We start from the raw sequence: 24,110 nt of genomic DNA, 5'->3' as shown, positions 1-24,110 counted from the left end.
TTCATGGAGAAGACGAGACCATTCACAAATGGACTCGAGAAATGAGGTACCTTTCACAAAAGGGCTGAAAGAGGACATGAGACCATTCACAAATGGACTCAAAGAATGAGACACCGTTCACAAACGGATTCAAGGAGAAGACGAGACCATTCACAAATGGACTCGAGAAACGAGGCCCCATTCACAAATGGGCTCGAAGAATTTAGAGAATTTTTATGAACTTGAATTTGTCGTAGGATTGGATTTTTTTGAATTAAGGATTTGGATTTGATAAATTTTTTATTTTTGGGAAATGAGGTACCGTCCGTAAACGGGCTCAAGGAGAAGACGAGACCATTCACAAATGGCATCGAGAAAAAAGGCATCGTTCACAAACGGGCTCGAAGAATTTAGAGATTTTCCATGAATTTGAATTTGACGTAGGATTGGATTTTTTTTTTGAATTGGGATTTGATTTGATGAATTTTTTATTTTTTTATTTTTTTTAATTTTTGAACTTAATGAAATCGGGGACATTATAGATCGTGCCTGACAAAGATATTGGAAACTAGGACTTTGACGAATGATGAAACGGCAAACCTTAGGAACGAAGAACCATTACTAACAAGAATGGATCAGAAACACTTTTATGAAACTTCAACAAGATTTTTCTCAAAGAGACTGCTGGTCTTGTCTTCTGGGGATTTTGATAACTGAAACCTTGAAGAAGATATTTGAGATTGGTAATCTAGAACAACGGCTCTCTTGGATATAATCAAACTAACTGGAAGGAAATTCTGAATTTTAGCGGTTCATCTTTCTGAGAAATTGGCTTAACCATCTTTGCATCTGAGGTTCTTCCAAGCTTAAGGTGCCTTCCTGGGGTATGATCTTTTTACGGAAGCTGGGCTTTCTGATGTTTCTACTTCTGAATTTTTCTGAGCTGATCTTCTTTGAAATGAAGTTGTTTGACTAAATTCTCGAGCTCTTTCAGGTATAATTGCAGGGAGCTGCCTAGGCCTGGCCTCCTTCACCAAGACAGTTACATCATTTGGACATAGGAACGACAATTGACTCTTTCTAAAGAGAAAACTTAGATGAAAGGCACTACTCAAAGGATTGAGCAGCCCTGAAGGAGTGAACTTAGAATAATAAAGATTGACTGACTATACTGACAAACATAGTGATGCTTCTGACTTAGTTAATGTTTTGTTTGGTAAGTCTATCCTTGCAAGGAATAGTTTTTCAATTGGTAAACACCGGACTTCTTCCTCGAAACAGTAATGCCTCAAGAATTTAATTACGACCCCTAAGATTGCTTAGCTTCAATGCCCCCAGTTTTGAGGATATCACTTGAATTTGCTTGAACTTCAGTTGATCTTCAGTCTTGATACCGGCTGTAGCCTTCTTATAATGATTCTCTTACCGTGACCAAGTCACCTCTTCAGGGTTTTTAACTTGGCGGACCGCGCTAGCCTTAACTTTTGCCTGAACCACCTTTCTAGGTTTTCGATCCAGCAGGCTATCCCCTTAGCTTTTGCCTAAGCCGCCCTTTCGGGTTTTCAACTTAGCAGGGGAATGATCTTAAATTTTGCCTAGACCGCCCTTTCAGGTTTTCAGTCTAGCAGATCTTCAAACTCCGTTATTTTTCTTATTCATCATCATTTCATTTTTTTATTGTATCTCAGGACCTAGCTCATTAGTTCTGAACACCAGAAGGACTTTTATAGGTAAGATAGGGCTTTTCAAAGAATGGCTTAAGGCTCAACAAAGATTTCGACCGAACCTGTGAACAGGTCGCCTACATATCCCAAGGTAGGAATCAGGTCGTGTGTAGTTCAGGGCGAATGCCCCTAGTTTGAAGATAAATTGTTTGATTTTTTTTTCCTTTTTTCTTTTCTTTCTGGAACAATTAACTTCTCTTCTTTTGGAACTTGTCCCTCTCTTTTTTTTTTTTGAAAGGATTGAATTTCTTTTCCTTTTTGAATCGACCGAACTCGGTTCAACCGAGTTGCCTACGTACCCCAGTATAGGGATCAGGTCTCGCGTAGTTCGGGGGAATGCCCCAAGTTTGATGGGTTTTCAAGAAAATTTGATTTAGGCTCGAAGGGTTTGCAAATCGGTATTCTTTTGACATTGGGTTTTGATTTTGGGATTTAATCGGCCAAAGGAGGCCTTTCGATGTTCAGATTGGGAATCGATCTAGGTTACTAGAGTCCCTCTGGTACTGATTATTTTTTTTTTCTTTTGTTTTTTTTTTTTCGCGGAGTTTGACGGCATTTCCAGGTAAGAGATAATGGATCTTCTTCTTTCAAGATTCTAATACGTGCTTTTGACTTTCATAGAGCGAAACTTGTTCTTTGACATCCTCCATCTATGGATTCATACTCTCGATATCTGATGATCACTTTTCATTGTTTGCTCTTGAACTTTTCATCTTGAATTTGTTGGCTTTATGAATTTGAGAACCAAAGTCATTGATTGGAAATATGAAAGTTGTTTCCACTCTATGCCCCTTGTATAGCATATATCTTCTCACTTTCTTCATTTTCTTTGAGCTTTCCAACTATGTCTTGCCCCTGGTATCGGTTGTAGCTTTTCTAGACAATCATCTTATTCTTGAAATAATTTTATCAATTCTTCACACTCTTCAGAGGGTAATGTATTTTCAATCGGCATTCACTGAATCAAAGTTTCAGTGCCAGTGTTTATCATTTCAATTTCATCTTTGAAAGGTTGGGATTGGCGCTCCTCCTCTCGTTCAAGTAATTGCTGTGACTCAAGTGGAGTTTCGTCAATTTTGTCCTCATTTGAGGAGGGAGTCTTATTTTAAGATCAGAAGCACACATAAGAAACAGACACAAGTGAACTTTTTGGAACTGACTGAAATTTTATTTAAAGAAAAGCTATTACATCAGACGACCTATCTTGAACATGCTCAGGATTCACAACTCTTAAATAAGAAAGGGAAACAGAAGATAACTTGCCTGGACTAGGCATTGACCTTTAATTGTAAGACCGGACTCAACAATTATACTGACCATGATGACTGACTCAACATAAAATAGCAAGTGACTAAAACTTTAACTGCTACAACTGTTTGGCGTTGAAGGCTCGGCGAAGGCTGGCTCGTATCGGGATAGCAGCTACTAGAACATCTCCACTGTCTGCATCTTCCTCTTCTTCAAAAGGTTCCGACCCAGACGTTTCAAAGGTAGGTTCTAAGGCACAGATAAGAGTGAGAGGATCAAATTTTGGGTCCCCTATGGTTATAGCATTAACAACAGCAGCAGGGTTTGCATGACCAGGTAATGAGTTATCAGGTTTTGGCTCGAACACAAGATCTTTGTTGTCGAGCAACCTCTGGATCCTGAATTTTAGGGCAACGCAATTATCAGTGAGATGGCCGGAATTTCTATGGTATTCGCAGTGTTGATCTGTTCGCCAATTTGCTGGTAAAGGATTAGGAAGAGCCCTAATGTCGGGCAGGATTATGCGACCTGAGGCTAGACACTCCTTGAGTATCTCAGATGGTGGAAGAGGGAGAGGGGTAAATTTTGTCTGGGCCTGTGGTCGAGGTGCGACAGCAGGTTGGGTATAGTCCATCACCATGGGGTTCTGAGATTTTGAAGGCTGAGGCTTGGAGCAGGAAAGGTTATTAATTTCAGCTGATGGAGACTTCCTGAATTCTCTGGTATTCGGGTTACTTCGGTTGAATACACCTTGAGCCATAGCCTCTTCTATTTGGGTGCCTGCCACGATAAAGTGTTTGAAGTCCGGATAATACTGCAACGACATGTGATACTGGAGCTGGGGGGAAATATTTTTCATGATTATTTGGACCTGCTCTTCCTCAGAAGGGCGCTCCATCATCTGCGCTGCTGTTCTCCTCCATCTTTTCACAAAAATTAGGAAGGACTCCCTCGAGTCTTGCTTGGTCCTTTCCAAATCCTTTCTGGTGATTTCTGTACCATCATCATATTTGAACTGCCTGATGAATTGCTCGCCGATATCCTTCCATGTCTTGTAACGAGTCTTGTCCAAGACCATGAACCACCTCCTGGCAACCTTGGTCAGGGAAACCGGGAACAATTGAGCCATTTGCTCAGAAGATAAGCCTTGAGGCTGACACATGATGGTGAACATTTGCAAATGTGTGATTGGACAACCCACACCATCATATTTATCAAAGTCCGGCATTTGAAAATTGGCTGGGAGACGGATTTCTGGGAACAGTGTGAGATCACTCGGATTGAAACCACCTTGGTCTTGAAACTGAATGTCCTGAACCTTCCTGGTAAGACTTTCTAATTTCTCCATAACTACTTTATCAACCATGGACTGAGAAGGCCTGCTGCGATTTTCGCTGTACTGCTCTTTTTCAAAATCTTCTTCAGTTTTGTCAGGGATAGGAATGAACACTGGCTGGGCAGGTGCGGCTGAAGTAACTGTATGGTGCATGGACCCTTTATCTTTGGACAACGATGGCCCCAACTTTTCAGAAAGCTGGGCCTTGATAACTCGGTTCTCTTCTTTGAGTTCTTGAAGCTGCTGGAGAATCAAGGTAAGAGTATCGATAATGGCAGCGGGTGGAAGACCATCTTGGTTGTCTGCCATTGGCGAAGATGAGGTTGAGAAAGAAGGAGATGCTGGGATTCTCAGGGAAGGTGGCGGAGAGACAGATTTTCTCTTTAACCGTGAAGAAATCCGAACCCAAGGAGTAGCAGGGTTAGCTATGGTGTTTACTGCTCTGTCATGGAAATAATGAACACGAGGTATATGAGCTTGACATTCATGGAGTGTTTCTTCTCAATGACTGAAAAATATTACACATTTAAGCAAGTAATTGGGATAATAGAATGAATCCTAAAGGACCAAGACATGACAATGATGACAGATTCGCATAGGGGAATGCCCTTAGTTCAAGGATTATGAGAGTAAACTCTGAAGGATTTAGCAGAAATATTCTTGAAAAAGGTAGCCCCTAGAGGAGGAACAGACCAGGGGTACAAGCAAGATTGGATTATCTGGACCAGGCATGATCAGATCATGAGAACGCATAATCGAAAGATTGTGAGATTCTGCATCTGCCAGTTAGGGGATGGCATGAAGATACGATCGAATCGTATGACAGAAGAACGAAAGGCGCACGATCAAAAGATTAGATGAGATAGCATAAGATTGCTTTCAACGGATAGATCATGAATGACTAATCCTATGAGATCTTTGGAAATGATGGGATTTATATCCTAACCCAAAGGGAATTTTTTTTTTTTCACATTTTATCAGTGTTACCTGAAGGCATCAACCTTAATCCTAATCTATCGGAGTGGAGAGAGAATCTCGACTCATGACTTTGTTCGTGTATCTAAGGACCGATCGTGACCATTGGAAGATGGACCACGGCCTAATCTAGACACCAATGGGTAGGATATCCTAAACTAGGCTCACACACATGATGCACATGTGTTCGTATACTACATGCATGTGTGGGTTAATCTAGGGGTAAGGCCAAGAGTTCCCTTAGCGCGAATCCCTGTTCGATATACTGTACCAGTGTCCGGCGTATCAGTACGTGAACAAGAGATCCGTTTACGTACCATAAAGGTACTAGGCTAAGGGTGGAATGCTTCTCTAGCACAGAGGCACCAGGTGATGAAATCCCAGTCAACCATGCTAGATAACACTCCGGGTTCCTAAAATAGGACGTGTGTGCACGTGAGATGCAAGAGTTTAGATGCAAGTGATGTAAGTGTGTGCAATATGTTTGCGCAATCTATGATGCCCTCAGGTTTTGTTAGGTTAAGTTCGAGTAAAATGTGATGAGAAAATAAAACAAGACAAACTAATCTAACAAGTATAGAGTTTTTATGAGCCAGTTAAATTAAATTCAAATGAATTATCTTTTGAAATTTTAATGAAGTTAGGTGGTCCCCAGCAGAGTCGCCAGACTGTGGTACCCTGATCCCGCGAGAGGGGTGTGGGGCGCGAGCCGCCGCTCTCTCTCTCTTGGTCTCTCGTATCCACGCGATTGGCGTGTGTTTTTAATTATTGATTTGAATTCGTCTTTCATGTGAACTTGGGATCACTAAGGCAATCCGAATTCCACACGAAAGAGACTGACAGAGTCGCCACCTAGATGTGGGATCTAGGACCCGAAATTAACCAGAAATCTAGACTCGCTACCTGGTTACGAGAATGGAAGGTATGGGGAGTTATCCGCCACATGCACCATTCCTGCCCGATAATCGGTCTTCGATTCCAAAAGCTAACTCTTTTAAATTTATTTTAAATGGCTCATTCAACTCTATGTTAATGTGCGAACTAAGTGACATGCATCCTATGATCTAATTTCAATGTGAATCCTAAATGTGTATCTTGATTTATTAATTTGTCTGGATTCAATCTAAGTGAAAGTTCTCCTAAAATTCTAATTTCATGGAAAGTCCTAAGTGATTTGATTAAGCATTTACAAGAAAATTAATATACAAAACACCACAATTTGTTTGTGGTGCCGACTCGCGGGTGGTATGCCATCAGACATCCAAGCTGCCTACGTACCCAAGCCTCACTGGGATCAGAGTCGACGTAGTTCGGTGCACCTAAGCTAAGCTACATATGCCTAACTCAACTAGGACACCGATCTAGACGGGATTGACTGTTTCAACAGTTTTAAGAGAAGTTATTTAATTCAAGTTGAGGATTTTATTATCTTAGGATTTCATCGAAGATGCTATATGATTCTTATCTAAATGCAAGTTGTCCCTTAAACTAATGCAGGTTAGCCTACATCCTAGTTTACTAGGCTTGTCCTAGGGAAAGATCGGGTGACTAGTGTAACTAGACCTATGGCACGGTTGCTATACATAGCAAACGTCCGTGATGAGGCTGGACTCCTAACTCTAGGACTCCCTAAAACTTAGGACACGACACGACACCAGTGTTCCTAAAGTGGGCTCTAATGGTTCTTAAGACGGAAACCATAATCCAATGGTTCCGAGAGACACAAGACAAATCGATTTAAATTCTCGAGGTTAATGAATTTTAGATTTCAAGGATTTTCAGTTTTTGGACATTCAAGGATTACCAATGGTTCTAGGGTTCACCAGTTTCGGCCCAGGATAGCATCCAAGGAAGGGAATCGTGCGCTCTTTCCTTGCGCAATTTAATACTTAGGTTATAGCATCTTATTGCCTGGCATATCTCAGGATTTTCGTGGACAGTGAACCTCGGAGCCAACAACGTGCTATAGCTTAAGTATTCAAATTGTCAAAGATCGGTTGCAATTGGGATACGATTATGGATGCATTGGCCATTTTTCCAGGGAAATCTAAAGATCCTAAGATTTCTGTTTCAATGGATTAAGGATTTAATATATGACAAAGATTTAAGGTTCTTTAGAGATTTTCAGGTGATTTTCAATTAATTTCGGATTTTCAATGGATTTTATCAATTTTAAGCATATGAGTGATTTTACAAGTGAAATTGTTGCAAACGAATTCGAAATGAGTTGAAACTTATACAGAAGCAAGATATGATGAGATGTAGCTTGCTGGAAGATTTTTACAGATTTTTACATTAAGCTCATATTTAATTTTGATTTAACAATTAATTGACCAGATTGCAAAAATAACACAGAAACTACTAGAAATAGAAATCTAAATTCCATGAAATTTCTACATTAGTAAGATATAAGTGAAATTAGCATGCTGTGAGATTTTCATGAATTTAAAAAACTATTTACTATCAGTTTCGGATTTTTCAATTGTTAGACCAGATTATGAATTAACACTACATCCCATGTAAAACAAGATCCAAAGTAATTGAAACTTTTATAGAAGCAAGAAATTTGAAATATAAGACTACTGTAAAAATTTTAAGAATTTTCTTTGTGATCTGATGTCAGTAAAAATTCCCCCAAAATCTGCTGATTTTCAAAGAAAGCATAAAATTATATACCAAACAAAATCCAAAAATTCTCACAAATTCATGGTAGAATGTATCATTATCATATTATTTTCCCACGAAATTTCATTATTTTTGGAATCTGTTTAGTATAACGTTTAGTTTTCTTTGTTAAAAATCATGCAAAAATCCGAAAATATACCAAATAATTCTAAAAAAATTCCGAGAACGGTGTACCTACCTGTGATCGAAATCCTCGCCGAATCCGAGAGCCGAAAAACTCGAAAATCCCGCCTCCGTGCGATCGCTTCCGCTTTCTTTCTCTTTTTCCTTCTTTTTTGTTTCTTTTTCTTCTTTTCTTGTTTCTTTTTCTTTCTTTTTTTCTTTTCAACCCCACATAGCCACTTTGTTAGAACTCATGATAGAAGAGAAATGAGTTCTCTCCCTTACTCACCCTCATTGAACCATTTATAGCAAAGGAATGGGAGGGTGGTGGCCACCATTGTGGACTTATTCCATGGTAGGTGGCCACCATTGTGGACATATTCCATGGTAGGTGGCCACCATTGTGGACATTGAATTTTGACATGTGTGTGGCCCCATGCATGTTTTTTTTTTTAAAGTCCTTTTGAGTAGGTAAAAGATAACCCAAGTGGGTCCCATATGTGACCAAATTCCCAATTGTGCATAAAATCATATGCCCCACTCCAAAGTATGATCGGAACCGTTCATTTGATGGGCAACAATGTGATTTAATTTGTGCTCCGCTAATCAATCCTATGGGCTGATCCAAGCCATCCAATAGATCAAAATGTGAATATGTTACCCCATTTTTAAATCACTCCCATTTGATGATCCGAACCGTCCATTTGATGGGCGACAATTGATGATCTTGACCGTTCAAATAGTGGGCTGCGATGTGATTTAATTTGTGCTCCACTAATCAATCCTATGGGCTGATCCAAACCATCCAATAGATCAAAATGTGAATATGTTACCCCATTTTTAAATCACTCCCATTTGATGATCCGAACCGTCCATTTGATGGGCGACAATTGATGATCTTGACCGTTCAAATGGTGGGTCGCAATGTAAATTGGTTGTGCCCCCTTAAATCATTCCTCTATGACGATCCAGACCATCCAATTGATGGGTCCCCTACCTAAGTAGGTTGTGTCCTCCTAAATCATTTCAATGGGCTGATCCGAGTAACTCAACCTGATGATCGTAACAAAATTGGTTGTTAAAACGACTTCTCTGAGATCTTGACCGTTCTCTTGATGATCATCTTTAGGTGTTGGATCGAAGTAGGTTCAAAACTCATTTTTCACTAAAACAATGCGCGGGCCACCCTGTTTGATCCAAATCTAAACAAATGCTCAAGACGGGCCCATCAATCGGATCCAAATTCTCTCTTGCTCGGATTCTTGGGAATAACCTTTCTCAACAATTATCAGGACGACACAAAACATGACAAAAATAACCAAAAAGATCGAGAAAACAAGAGGAGCGGACACGGGAATGGAAAACACTAAAGGAGACTGATAACAAGAACACTAACTTCTTTGTTGATTAAAACAAAACAAAATGGGGTGTCTACAGTTAGCAGAGACCTTCTTAGGACTAGATCTTATTGCTTCCCAAGAGATCAAGGACAATTTCTATGGATGTGTCAAGTTGTTGTATGTCTGGCTTAGTGAAAAACTTCAAATTCTTCAGCGACAAAGCCAAAATCCATATACCCTGAAGAATTTCCATACCTGGAAACCAATAGCCCATCAACCTAAGTCCATTGATGAATGGCACAATTGGTTGCAACATGTAGAGGAGAATCAGTTTCGCTGGGTAAGTCATTCATGTTTCCATGTTTTTACTAGCACTTACCCGCATTCATTTGTTTACCTCATGGGTACCGAGAAATCTTCCTTTTATGCACCCATGCGAATTCTCCACCAGATTACGGGAATTCCGTGTTCTCCCGGAATCATAGTCCCTCCTCTTTGTGAAGATCTCACTCCTGACCTTATCCGATCCATTGTGGCTGCTTGGGGAAACAAAAATGTAGAAAGAAGGTTAGGTTTATCTCGCAAATTCCGACGTGGAGAAGTATCGGAAAAGCCCGCAAGCAAAAGAGTTCGGATTGAGGAACCTTGAAGATCCGCATCATGTTTTGTTATTCTGATTTTTGCATCTCTCATTTTTGTCAGTCTGCTTATCCAGCTGTGATCAGAGATTAATATTTTTCATCCTTTGTAATCACAATTCGAATTTTATTAATGAAAGTGTGTTTTTGTCTCTTTTGTCATTATTTGATCAAAATAGTTTATCTCGATTATCAAAATTTTAATCTAGTGTTTATATTTCCATATCAGGATTCTTGATTGAGCAGCCATTGCTCCTAAGAAAATCCTCGTTTCAAAATCAACCTGGTCCCGTCAGTCCGCTGATTCCAGGCTGAGTCGTTTTTCTTCCTCACCAATTTCTTTTACCTCCCCTGCATTACCTTTCTCCAATATCCAGGAAATCCCTTCGCCTGTCCAATTTCCTATTGCACCGATGGCTGACTCTGGAAACGCTATAGCTGAGATGAGTGAGATGATGAAGGCTATGCTTCAACAGATGAATAATATGAATGAAGAGATAGCCCGTCTGAAAAATGACAGAGAGTCTACTTCCAGAGAACATGTAGCTCAGCACCCATCAGTTATACCTCCTCCCCCTCCTGCAATGGCCGGACCTGCGGTCTTGAACGTCGAAGACGATCTTGATAATGAGCAGTATGAAGAAGAAAATCGTCATCCTAATCTGAATAGAGCCAATGAGGACAGAGCGATGGCGGACAGAATGGATAGGCTGGCCCAAGAGATGGAAAACATAAAATTTCAAGGCCCGAAAAAGTTGAACATGGCCGATTTTATGTTGTATCCGGGAGTCACATTGCCTCCTAGATTCAAAGTTCCGGACATGGATAAATACGATGGGACCGGGTGTCCTCGAAGCCATCTAATGTCAGTTCTTCCGCTTTTACAACAGCATGGTCTATCTCCGGAGCAAGTTGCTCTATTATTTCCTAGATCCCTTGTTGGAACAGCTAAGAAGTGGTTCCTGAGTTTGAAAACAGAGGAGATCCGAACTCTAGAGAGTATTGCAAACAGGTTCGTCGAACAATTCTCTATGGAAGAGGGGATCGATGTAACTAAGAGAGATTTGAAGGCTTTGAAACAAGGCCATAATGAAACTTTTACTTCCTTCATCCGTAGATGGAGAAGGAAAGCTGCCCAGATGACTCATCGGTTGTCAGATGAGGATCAGATCAAGATTGTGGTGAAAAACCTATTGTAGACACCCCATTTTGACAGCGCCCTAAACCCGTGTATCCGAATGAAATCCCGAGGTCAGGCGGAAAATGAATGGAATTAATCTGAGCCTAACCCGATTGGCAGTTGGAAATCTCAACCCGAATTTCACGAATCAACCCAGGTCGCACCCCAACCCGTGTCTCGAGCTCGAGCCGGGCGTAGTTTAAAGAAATATAAAAGGGAGTATGAATTAGCAGGGCATGGGTGTGCCAATACTGGCTTACCATAGGCAAATAAAAAAAAAAGAAAAAAAAAAAAGATTTTTATTCCGCCCCCTGTTTCTACCCGAGCCACCCCCCTGTAAGGATAAGAGTAGTTAAAATACACTAGATGGGGTTGTCTAGAGCAAAAAGGGGGGGGGGCAAGTATATCACTCTTCAAAATAGGGGCTTGGGCAAAGAGGAAATCAACCCATCCTTAAGGGTATTCTTGGATGTTCACATTGCTTGCTTGAGAAGCAATAATTCCAAGCCATAGGATCAATCAAAGAAAATGTGTGGGTAGGATGAGGTGAGGAAGAGATTTTCTAGGGTTTGTAAAGGCAATGGAGGAGATCAAGGGTGGAGATCACCCAAGAAGAGGAAGATGCCACATAGAGGGTTAGGATTAGAGTTAGGGATTCAACCCTAAGTATAAAACAAAGGGGAGTTCTTGCATGAGGGAGGGGGAGGAGCTCATCCATTTTCAAAAAAAAAAAACAAAGAAAAAAAGCAAACCACAGCCACCACCTTCTTCTCCGGCGAGCTTGCCGGAATCCGGCAAGCCTGCAACCTCCCCATCTTCCTCTTCCTCTTCCATTCCTTTCTACCTCCACTTCCGCAGCCACAACCTCCATCTCTGCAAATCTGAGCCACCATCAAAACCCACCCAAAACCCAAAAAAAAAAAATCAAGAACAGAGGGAGGAGCTCTGCCACCATCACCTTCCTCTTCCTCCGGTCAAAATCCGGCAAAACCCTAGCCAACCACCACTACCAAAAACCCATCCTGCCCAAACCCCCCACAGCCGCCACCTTCTTCTCCGGCAAGCTTGCCGGAATCCGGCAAGCCCGCAACCTCCACCATCTCCTCCTCCACCATAGCCATCTCCGGCCGAGCCTCCCCCACAACCACCACCACCATAAACCACCCCAAACCGCCACCTCTGCAACATTACCACCACCATAAACCACCCCAAACCGCCACCTCTGCAACTCCACCTCCACCGCAACCCACCCATTTGCCCTCCACCCACCTCCACCATCCTCCACCTCCAGCACCACCACCTCCAAACCCTTCGAAAATCCCCTCCATCTCCATCCTCACCTCCCTCCAAACCCAAAACCGAAATCCCCTTTCTCTACACCCCAACAAAACTGAAACCCATTTCAAAAAAAAAAAAAACCCAAAAAAGCCACCACCGGACCATTACCCTCTTCAAACCCAACGCCGCCGCCCATCCATCCACCTTCTTCCACCTCCTCTGCCACCCAAACCACCCTCCTCCCCCAACACAGCCGCCCATCATCTCCTTACCTCCACCCTCGGCCACCGTTCCCCACCACCTGCAACTCCATCGCCGACCCCCTTTCACCTCCTCCAGCCACCGAAACCCGCCGAAATCCTCTCCCCCACCTCGTGGTTTCTCCCAACCCTCATTAAACCCAAATCCTCCCCCCCATCTCTACCCATTTCGAAAACCCATCCCACCTCCTTTTCTTTTCGTTTTATTTAACAGGAGAGAGAGAGAGAAAGAAAGGGAGAGAAAGAGAGAGAGAGAGAGAGAGGGAGGGAGAGAGCTCGAGCTCCACCGCCGTGCCTCCCCCATCGGCCGATCCTCCCCTCCACCACCGCTACCTCCCTCTCTGTTTTCGGCATTTTTTTTTTTAAAAAAATAAAAAGGAAAAGAGAGAGAGAGAGAGAGAGAGTGAGAGAGAGAGAGAGTGAGAGAGAGAGAGTTGAAGGAGAGAAGAGGAGGGTTTTCTCGATTTTGTTTTATTTTATTTTTTTTTTTGTTAGAAAAATCAGAGTGAGGGAAAGAAATTGCGGAGGTGGACTCGAGCCCCACCCTCGACCCGCGGCCTCCCCATCCGCGGCCTCCCCATCGCTGCCGATTAGCACCACCATTGCCATGCCCAAAACCACCTCATCCTCACTTGAGAACCCAAGCTGATCCCTTTTTCGTTTTCGCCATCCCCAAGCTTCGATCTGTCGAATCCCAAGCGCAACCGACTCCAGCAAATCATTCGAGCCGTGCCGACCATCTTCAATCTGAGGTAATTGCTACTCTCTTTCTTTTACTAGTTGTTTATAATGTGGGTGGTTTGATTATCGTGGAAATTCAATTTACCTGAACATTGCTAACCTTGTTTTAACTCCTGGAGTATTTCTGGTCTTAAAAAGCATGGTATATCTGTACCCCTATCGTTCGATCTCATCTTGGGTTTTCCTATTAGGTTATTACCCTAAGGATGCATCGTTCGATCTCATCTTGGGTTTTCCTATTGGTTATCACCCTAAGAATGTAAAAGGTTCATGATTTTTGTCTTCTGATTAATTCCTTTGGTCTGTTAAAAGTTTTGGTATCTGTGACAGAAATCATTATAGATGGGGTTTGAGATTCCGTGTGTTCTTCAGTTTGGAAATGAGAACCGTGCTAAGTTGGCCAATGCATGAAAAGTAGAGGTTTACTCAAATACATGTTGAGGTGATTTATCCTAAGAAATGTATCTCCCGTGTTTGAATGAGATTTGAATGTCTCGTGAGGGCTACGAGAGCTCCGTGGATTAATGTTAGAGCAAGTTATCTTAAATATGTGCTCAATCTTGTTTGCATGCCAGCTAACCCAATTTCATTTGCTTGTTAGTTGAACTCCCAGCATATTGACTTTAGTCAAGAGGGGTAGGTCTAGTAAAAGATGCTTCTATTCTTGTATTTGCATGTGCTAGGTGCTATTCAATCCTCTTTTCAGCCAATCAAGGGGGAAGTAATGTCCATTAAATGAAAAATTCCTAATAGGTCGAATAAATAAGCAGATGTTGGAGATGTTCAATCTAGCTCGTTAGGAGTGGCAATTCGAGCGCCCTTTGTGTATAGGATCAAACCTCTAATAGTTCATCCCTACCCAACAGTTGATATCATCGTGGGGACGTCTATGGGGTCGGCATTTTGTCCTATTCTGTCTCTTTTGAGAATATGTATCGTATGAGTCCCGCAGTTTCATTCATAATTGGACCCCATTTCTTGTCTCTTCCCACTTCTAGGATCCTTATAGAGTTCGGTGTCCCTTTTGTTTTCTGGTTCCCCTTTATTATCATATTTCCATAGGGATCAGGCTATGACGGAATACTTCTTGAGCCAACCCCTTCCCTTCCCGCCTTAGAGTTTTCGCAGGTTGAGCGATTTCTTCCTCTATAGAGTCAGTCGTAGAGAGTTTAGGGGTCTGTCCCACCGTCCTAGGGTTTGGGAGTCGGCCCTACCCTTGTAGAGTTTAGGATTCTGTCCTATCCCTTCATAAAGTTTGGGATTCCGCCTTTTCATCTTCCAGAGTCCGTCTTCAGCATACGAGTTAGTCCTTCAGTCTTTCAGGAGTCAGTCCTGTCATCGTAGGGGTTAGGATTCTGCCCATCCTCTCATTAAGTCGTGATCTTTACCCGCTCTTGCAAGGTATAGGATGATGTCCAACCCTTGCCGAGTGGTTTTCATGTTCGTACCCCCGCAAAGCATAGGATGCTGTCCAACCTTTGCGGGATATCAGGGGTCTGTCGTACCCTTATGATGATAGGGTTGTGTCCTCTCGTGTCAAAAATTCCAACAAAAAAACATTTCAAAATACTTAAAGGTTCAAAAAACATCTAAAAATCAAAAATCCCAAAAATCTCAAGTTACTAGGAAAATCAGGTCCGAACTACGGATGGCTTGATCCCTAGCTGAGGGGTACGTAGGCAGCTCAGGCGTGCTGCTGGCACCCTGAGTTCAGTCACTCTTTTTTATACCACTTTACCATTATTTCTCACATTTCCGTCCGAACTACGGATGGCTTGATCCCTAGCTGAGGGGTACGTAGGCAGCTCAGGCGTGCTGCTGGCACCCTGAGTGCAGTCACCATTTTGCAAATATTTCCCACAACTTCATAACTTTCACAACTTCAAAACCTTCCAAAACTACAAAAATTCTTCAAAATAACTTTATCAACAATTTTCAAAAGATCCTCCCATAGAGTTAGGAGTCAGTCCTAGGCGTTTGGGGGTGTTTTAGAGTTAGGAGTCGGTCCTGATTTGTATTGATATGGTGTGTCCTGTCGTGTGAGTGTCCCTAGAGTTAGGAGGCCTCAAGTCGATCGGTTAGACATTTAGTCGAACCGATGGCTAGACTAGGAAGCATATAGTCAACCCATGGTTTTCCTTAGAATGCACAGCCTAGATACACATAGGATATAGGGCTCACCTGCATTAGCTTAAGGCTAATCAACTTGCATTAGTTAGGGCATATAGAGTCCTAAAAATTACAATCCACTTGAATTTAAGCAATCGCACAAAAAGCTTTAAACATCAGTCGAGTCTAGTGGATCGAGTCTAGGATAGCGGTCCTAGAGTTTTAGGCATCGTAGTTTAGAATAGGGCACCGAACTACGTTGGCTCTGATTCTTCCCGAGGCCGGGATACGTAGTGCAGCTAGGATGGATGGCCATCCTGGTCCGAGTCAAGTATTGCATTAGAGTCTAGGGCTTGTCGTGTCGGGTCATGTGTCGAGTCGTGTTGTGTTGTGTGTTTTGCTGTGTTTTCTTATTTTTATGTACAGATCCTATACCTTTAGCTGTAGCATGCATGTGTTTGCCCACCAGAACTTAGACACCAATCAGGCATGTCACTCATAACCTAGATATTTTAGGTGACACTTCTTTCACTTCTTTTATGTGTGTTTCTTATTCATCTCCGAGACGTGCATGATTAGCTAGACGTTATCTCGGGGATATTCGTTCCCATTTCGCATGATTTTCTCCCAAAACTCTTCAAAATTAATAATAAATGGCATAAGAGACCAGGTGCTAGCACTTGGGCGAATTGGGGGCGCCTAATCCCTTCCCCATTCGTCATCAGGCACGAACCCTATTTTATATCTCTGGTTATCTGTTGCAACAGAGCACAGCATGGGATCCAGGGCCCACTTCCTTGGATGGCGACTCTTTCTTTGCTTAAGGTGCGTCTCGAATCCGGGCTAGTCCCCGAATCGAGAGGTATCTCACTTTACATCGCCGCTCATGCTGTGAGGGGCACTCTTTCGAGAGTTCCTTGGTGGGGCTCTCCTTCACGTGGACGATCTAGAGACTCGCGCGGGGGCACGTCCCTCCACGCCCGTCCCGGATCGGGGGTCCACAGATTGGCGACTCTGCTGGGGATCTTTTGAAACATTGCCTAACTCTGTAAAAATGCCATTTTAATTAATTTTGAAGAAATTTGGGTCAAAATCAAGTTAAATGAGAACTTTATCGTTAGAAATCCAGGGGCACCAAGTAGGTGCGTAACTAAAACAAGGGATTCACACACTGCACATCATACATTGTCATATTCTTTATTTCTTTCATTATTTTCATTATTGGCCTCAGGGAATAGATATGACGCGTACCAGTTGGGAACCGTTGTATCTATTTCCGAGCTATGCGCCGGAGCTGCAGCCGTAGACACTGGGTGTGCTGGTGTTCTACAGCAGCCGATGAGCAATGAACATACTTTGTATAATGCTGGGTGTGCTGGCGTTATACATCAAGGGTATGGTCATAAGCATAGTACCCTGCAGAGATGCCTGGGCCTTACTTTTATTTCATTATATTATGTATGTATATATTAGTTGCTCCCTTTAGAACCAAAATTAGGGAACCCTTGCTAGGACACTATATATATGTACTCATATAGGACGAACATGTGCGACCAGCATATGTGAGCCTAGGATAGAAGTCAGCCTACCCATGTAGTGTAGAAGGGTAAGTCACACCGTGGTTACCCGCCGCGTTTTCTAGTACACTCACAAGCACTTTTGAGTCAAGATTATCTTGGCTCCGCTAGATCAGGGTAGGGCTGGTGCCCCTGGTTAGGATATGTATGTATATATGTACGTGTATGTGTTATATTTATTCTCAGATTAGGACCTGTCTCCTAGATTAGGTTTCTGTATCTGTCGCAGTCGTGCATTCCTTCAGACCTGATCGATGACCCTTACTCTTGCTCGGTTGTCAGCTAGATCGTGATTTACCCTGTGATCTCTTATCATACGGTCACCCCGGTGTGTTGGGTTCATGTGTTTGAGTTGTTCTGATCCATTACATCAGGTAAAGCCTATTCCTTCTTTCAGTTTGGGTCTGGCCGACGGTTTTGTTCACCGCCTTTCATGGTCATGGTCCAGTCCTTGATTCCTTATTTTCCTGATCGGTCTTTGTGCTAACCTGTTAGACCAGGGTCAGTCTATCAATAGAATTTTCTGGTCTAACTATCAGCTACATAGTTTCATTCCTCAGTCTTCAAAATGGTTAATCATTTTCCCTGGTCTTGGTCCTGATCATGGTCTATGTTTTGTCTCCTGAGTGTACGGTGGTCTTGTTCCTTTGTACATGTATTATTCGCTGAGTCGATGTATAGTTTTGCCATCTTCTTGTGCATACCCTATGTGTCGAGTCGGTCGTTCAGATCAGGCCACCTTTTTACAATAGGTGTTCCAGGTCTGATCCATCCTATTGCACTCCTTCGATGCAGTCGATAGTATTTCTTTTACCTTTGTTGAGACTATATCTGTCGTTTTGTCTTCAGATTGTACAAATCTCTTTGGTATGTCCCGTTTTGTCGATTGGTTAGATCAGAACCCTCTTTTCCAGTGAGGGATTCCTGGTTCAATCAATCATATGTACATTCTTTCAGAGTCACCTGGTTAGTGGTCTATACTCGTCACTCTCATAGCCATGGTCTATTCATGTGTCATAGATCCGTGTTGTGTGTGGATATTACTCATTGGGTTAGATTTTCGCTACTTGCATGCTCTGTCTTAGATATGGTTGATGGCTTGTCCGCTGTCTCTATGACCATGATCTATCATTATCGATCCTCTTGATCATACAGTTGTCAATGTCCATCATCAGATTTGAGATCCAGTCTATGACCTACTTCTGTCATTTTGTGGCCGTGGTCTACCTTTCTGATCTATTCGAAAGTCTATGATTATTGATGAACAAAATCAGTGTCGCCAGTTGTATCCTTCCCATATGATCGGTCAAATTTATCCCTATTATTTCGTTATTCAGGGTTATCTTCACTCTCTTCTGATCTTATCCTATCTGTGATTAGGTTAAATCATGTCGAACAAAGTGATGAGGGTTTGGATAAGTGAGTCAATTCGAGCTCTCCCGCGCGAGCGTGCACAGTGGAGTACGGCCGACAGGTTCATCAGCACGTTTAATAATTTGAGCGCATCCGGTGTGAATTGGCAATTTCTTCAAGCAGCTGCAAGACTCTGGGATCCTATTCTTCATGTTTTTCAATTTGGTCCCTTTGAAATCTGTCCTATATTCGAGGATTGGTGCGCCCTATTAGAACTCCCACCTGAGGGACTCTGGATCCAACCTTCGAGTATAGCGTCTCCTCGTTCCCTTTTCTGTAAGCTTTTTGAGAACCAAACTGTTGATGCTATGCCCTATTTCAAAGACACGTACGTGCAATTCGATGACCTCATTGAGCGTTTTTCTAAAAACGTTGACCCTATCGATTCCCGTTTTCAAAATTGTCGACGCAGTGCCTTAATCTTTGGTGTCCTTGCACGTCACGTTGTCCGTGAAGACTCCAGTATTGCCCCTGTGACCTTACTGAGTGTGGTCGATCAAATTAGTGAAGGAAGGAATCCTGTCCCACTCATGCTAGCAGAAACCTTCTCTGGGCTGGATCTTATCGCCCGGCAAGAGGTGAAGGATAATTTCCATGGGTGCGTCAAGTTACTTTATTTATGGCTCTGTGAAAAACTCACCATCCTTCGGCCACAGAGTTCCCTTCAGTACACCCTCAAGGATCATCTTTCGTGGCAACCAATGGCCAATAAACCCCAATCCATTGATGAGTGGCGTAATTGGTTGCAACACGTGGAGAAGGATCAATTTCACTGGGTGAGTCATTCATGCTTACATGTTATCACTAGCACCTGCCCACACCCATTTGTGTATCTTATGGGTTTGGAAAAGTCAACCTTTTATGCTCCCACTCGTCTGCTTTACCAGATCACGGGAAGTCCATGTCCTCCCGGATTTGTAACCCCTCCTCCTTGCGAAAAGCTTACTCCCGATCTCATAAAGTCTATTGTAGCTGCTTGGGGAAACAAGGTTACCGCTAGGAGATTTGCTCTATCATCTAAAGTCCATCGAAAGGAGTTACCAGAAGAGCCTGCGGGAAAGAGAGCTCGGATCATGGAGCATTGAAGACCATTTTCATACAATTGTCATTTTAATTTCAAGTTTCATTATACTCATTTTGTTCCATCTACTTGTAATTAAAAGTGACATGTTTTATCAATCGTAACTACAGTTTGATTTGTGATCAATGAAAATGTGTTCTTTTCTATTTTTCTCGTCTTGAATTTACGTGAAGTGTTCCATCTCAATTATCAAATGTGCAATCTAACTTATTAACTTCCATTCAGGAGTCTTAGCGGGACATCATCGCTCCTAAGAAAGCCAAGTCAAAATCGGCCTGGTCCCGTCAGTCTTCAAATTCCAGGCTGAATAGACTTTCTCTTTCCCCAGAATCCTTTACTTCTCCTGCGCCGCTTCTCCTGGGTCGTCCAGAAATTCTTTCACCCATTTCACTTGCATCTGAATCAATGGAAGGGACCGGTAACAACAGTCCTGATACGAATGAGATGATGAAGGCTATTCTTCTTCAGCTGAGTACCATGAAGGATGATATAGCCCTCCTGAAAAATGATCGTCTGTCTACCTCTAAAGACCCGGCCAATCAGCAGCCTTCAGTTATACCTTCTGTTCCTCTTGTTTCTCCCAGGCCAGCTGTATTGCCTGAAATCGAAGACTTTGATGAGGGCCAGTACGCAGCAGAGAACTGTCTTCCTAACCTGGGAAATCCTGATAAAGCACAGGAATTGGCTGACCAAATTGAGAAGCTGACTCGGGATATGGAAACCATGAAGTGCCAAGGTCCCAAAAATTTGGATATGTCTGAGTTCATGATAGCTCCAGGGGTCGTACTTCCGCCCAAGTTCAAAATGCCAGACTTTGACAAATACGACGGAATGGGGTGCCCTCGTAGCCATCTCAAGTCAGTCATTCCTCTGTTGCAGCAGCACGGTTTATCCCCAGAGCAGATTGCTTTGGTGTTCCCTAGAACTTTGACTGGGACAGCGAAGAAGTGGTTCTTGCATCTGAAACCAGAAGAAAGCAGGACTCTTGAAGGTGTAGCTAACAAATTTGTTCAGCAATTCTCCATGGAAGAGGGGATTGACGTGACAAAAAGGGATCTGAAATCGCTGAAGCAGGGACCTAATGAGACATTTACTTCCTTCATTCGACGATGGAGGAGAAAGGCAGCACAAATGACCCACAAGTTACCGGATGACGATCTTATCAAGATTGCCGTCAAGAATCTTTCCCCCTTTTACTTTCCTCATATGTCAATCCAGTACTTCAATGACTTCGATCACCTGATCAAGACCGGGACAAGAATCGAGGACATACTGGCTAAGGGCGGCCTGAGAACTAGGGCCTCCACTTCAGATGTCAGAGAGGGAAAAAGGCCTATGGCGCCTCCGAAGGAAGTTAACAACGTGAATACTGCTCGTCCAGTTAGGAGAGAAGGTCCCGGAGGAGTTCGTCCGGAAAGAAATGAGCCCAGAGAGTTCACTCCTTTACCTTATTCCCTGTCTGTAGCTCTCAACAAGCTGTTGAGAGACAAGAAGATCACTCTACTAGAACCCCGGGAAGTTCCCAATCCTCTCCCGAAATACTGGAGAAAAGATCAGTACTGCGAATATCACCAGAGTGTTGGGCATTTGACTGACAGATGTTTGGCACTAAGGCATAGGATCCAGGATAAGATCGAGGCAAAAGAAATTGTGGTGGAAGCTCTTCCCAATGTCACCAGGAATCCATTGCCGACGCATACTATGCCTCCTCCAAATGTCTACGCTATTCTCACTGAAGAGGTTGTCCTGGACCATTCTCGTATATGCGCCGTTATCTCTGATGAGCCGTATATCTTACGATGGGAATCCGATGATGAAGAATTAAAGCGCGAAGAGCCTTATGTCTTGTCCTCTGCGCAAGAAGTTGGGGAATCCTCTGGATGTCCTTATGTCCTCAGATTCGAGGGGGAGGAGGAGAAAAGCAAAGTCCCATATGTCCTTAAGCTTGAGGACGAGGACTTGCTGCTGTTGAACGATCCGTGTGATGAGGTTCGCCATGTTACCCGTGGTGGACGTTTCTTTAAGCCCCCTGAGTTGAGAGCAGAGAATCCCGCTGAGATTGCCAGAGCTGTTGAGAATCAGAATCAGAGGTTGAGTCCTGAGGAAGATGAGGACATTCTGTTGAAGCAGCTTAGAAAGACCCAAGCTAATGTTTCTATCTGGGGTCTGTTAATGTCATCCCCTAAGCACCGGCAGGTTATACTTCGTGAATTGAATACAGCGCAGGTGTCTGTGGATATAACCCCTGGTGAGCTGGTTGGGCTCGTATCTATGGCCAGATCAGCTATGATCGTGTCCTTTTCGGATGAAGATCTGACTCCGGAAGGTAAGAATCATACAAAATCCCTCAGAATCACCGTCGTGTGCAATAAGAAGAAGGTACCAGAGGTTTTGGTTGACAACGGGTCAGCTCTGAATGTATGTCCTTTGAGCACCGCTACCGCCTTGGGGTTTGGGCCGAATGATTATGTTCCGTCGGAGCAGGGGATATTGGCTTATGATGGGACCAGAAGGGACGTCATCGGAACCTTGGTCACCGAAATTGAGATCGGAGGTGAAATGTTTGACATAGAATTCCAAGTTCTAGATATCAAGACCTCATTCTTTCTCCTTCTCGGCCGACCTTGGCTTCACAAAGTCGGAGTGGTTCCTTCCACTGTCCATCAGAAGCTCAAGTTCATCAAGGATAACAGAATTGTCACAGTTCGAGGGGATCCAGAACCAGAGGTTGGACAGATATCCCAAGAGCAGATCGGTTCAAGCACCATAGATGTCAGTCTGACTGGGTTTTCGCTTGAAGTCTCGACCATTACTATGGAAGAGGCTATGAGCGAAGAAATTCTGTTTATGTCCAGTGCAAATGCGCAGGTAGCCCGAATAATGCGCAAATATGGGTATATTCCTGGAACTGGTCTGGGGAGAAGTCTGCAAGGTTTAACTGAGTGGCCGGAGCTGAAGGTCGCAAACAATTTGTTTGGGTTAGGATATGAACCCACCAAGAAAGAGATCAGGGAAAGAAAGCAGTACATGCTGAAGTGGGCAGAGCTGCGTCGTCGGGGCCTAGAGCTGCCTATGGGACCGTTCAGTCTGTTGATGAATGGTAAGTGATTGAAATATTAAATAACCGCAAGTGCACGGATCGTGTAAATACGGGTCGAACTCAAGGAAGAGAAATCTAGTTGTCAATCCTATTCTTTTACCGATTAGAATACTAGCTATGATATACTGTTGCCTGGCAAAATCTCAGGATTTCCGTGGACTTAGACCTCGGAGCCAACACTATATATATAAGCGTGTATTCTATTCAATCTAAGAATCAAATTCAACTACGATCTTTTTGATTTAAAATCCTAATTTAGGCAAAGTGTACCAAATTTTAATGATCTCTATTAACTACTTATCCAATTTAATTAGAAAACTAAATTCTAAGGGCTTAAGTAAATTGGAAAATTGCAAAAGTAATTTGGAATAGTGTAAAAACCTTAATTCAATATAAAAGATTACTTAGGGTTAGAATCCACCATGGGTTTGGAATTATATTATTAATCAAACCAATTTCTGTATTGGATAGTGTATTTGATAAATTTAGTCTATGGGGAATAAGATCTATTGATGTCATTGCCCATGAGTGTTTTATCAAATATACTACTCAATTTAAAGATATTATATAAGAAATTATATTTATTTATCGGCAAACACTTATACGACTGGGGAAAGCCAGTGGCATACGTGATTGGGATCCAACAAATACAAATCCTTACATAAGTTGTTATATAAGCCAATGGTTTTAATTACTTCTCATTCTCCTTCCCCATGGCTTCATCTAAACCCTAAGTATAGTGGGTTTAGCTACTCATGGAGAAGGCTAAAGAAACAAAAATAAAGGGGATAGAGAAGGGAAGAAGTGCCATATAAGAACTTTAAAAAGAAAAATAACACAAGTACTCTCTTTAATATTAAACTTCAAAACAAAAGTACATCGAATTATAACTTGGAATTGAACTTGAAAATAAAGAACACAAGTAAAGTAAACTTAGTCTTTTTCTCCTCCGAACAATGGTTGAATCCTTGATTGAAGAGATAAAAACTTGAAAAAGAAAAAGAGAACAAGAACCCTAAGAGAGAGAGCTTGAGAGTGGTGGAGAATTGTAGAGAGAATAGAGTGAGAGGAGGAGAGCAAGAGGGATGTAGAGAGAATAGAGAAATAGCCGAACTCCACTGTGGGAGAAAAGAAGAATGCCAAAGAAAATCTTAAGAGAATAATAGAGAGCCTTTTATCATCCTTTGATTGCAATATATAGAGGAAATCTCCTTCTATTTTCAGCTCCAAAGAGGTTCACAAAAATAAGAAACTTGGCATCTTTGTATTTTTTCACCTTTCACCTTGTCTTTGTAATTTCAGCAACTTTCACCTTGGGTGTGCAATGGTTTCATCGACTTGTAG

At 42.5% G+C, this 24,110-nt stretch overlaps 2 protein-coding genes across 2 annotated transcripts; one reads left to right on the top strand and one right to left on the bottom strand.

Annotated features, from left to right (window-relative positions):
• Window positions 1-948: 948 nt before the first annotated feature.
• On the bottom strand, window positions 949-8,268 carry LOC143862579 (uncharacterized). The gene is made up of 2 exons (XM_077373643.1): window positions 8,126-8,268; window positions 949-4,729 (listed from the first exon to the last, which is right to left on the bottom strand). The coding sequence occupies exon 2, from the start codon at window positions 4,594-4,596 to the stop codon at window positions 3,070-3,072; it is 1,527 nt and encodes a 508-aa protein (XP_077229758.1). The 5' UTR covers window positions 4,597-4,729; window positions 8,126-8,268; the 3' UTR covers window positions 949-3,069.
• A 3,716-nt stretch (window positions 8,269-11,984) lies between these two features.
• Window positions 11,985-24,110, top strand: LOC143861218 (uncharacterized). Its single transcript, XM_077372154.1, has 4 exons — window positions 11,985-13,497; window positions 19,892-22,045; window positions 22,334-22,624; window positions 24,069-24,110. Exons 2-4 carry the CDS (start codon window positions 20,072-20,074, stop codon window positions 24,108-24,110), a joined length of 2,307 nt encoding a protein of 768 aa, XP_077228269.1. The 5' UTR covers window positions 11,985-13,497; window positions 19,892-20,071.

Source organism: Tasmannia lanceolata, unplaced genomic scaffold (assembly GCF_043159265.1).
Source record: "Tasmannia lanceolata isolate RefF3 unplaced genomic scaffold, GAP_Taslan_0.1 ptg000037l, whole genome shotgun sequence".
Classification (NCBI taxonomy): domain Eukaryota; kingdom Viridiplantae; phylum Streptophyta; class Magnoliopsida; order Canellales; family Winteraceae; genus Tasmannia; species Tasmannia lanceolata.
Note: the sequence above shows the minus strand (reverse complement) of the source record. Positions and strands in the feature narration are given on the sequence as shown.

Excerpts from the sequence above, each read along its gene's own strand:
- LOC143862579 (XM_077373643.1), bottom strand. The coding sequence starts at position 4,596 with ATGGCAGACAACCAAGATGGTCTTCCACCCGCTGCCATTATCGATACT.
- LOC143861218 (XM_077372154.1), top strand. The coding sequence starts at position 20,072 with ATGGAAGGGACCGGTAACAACAGTCCTGATACGAATGAGATGATGAAG. Across the intron at positions 22,046-22,333 it reads TCGTGTGCAATAAGAAGAAG|AAGCTCAAGTTCATCAAGGA; the intron begins GTACCAGAGGTT and ends ACTGTCCATCAG. Across the intron at positions 22,625-24,068 it reads CTGAGTGGCCGGAGCTGAAG|CAACTTTCACCTTGGGTGTG; the intron begins GTCGCAAACAAT and ends TTGTAATTTCAG.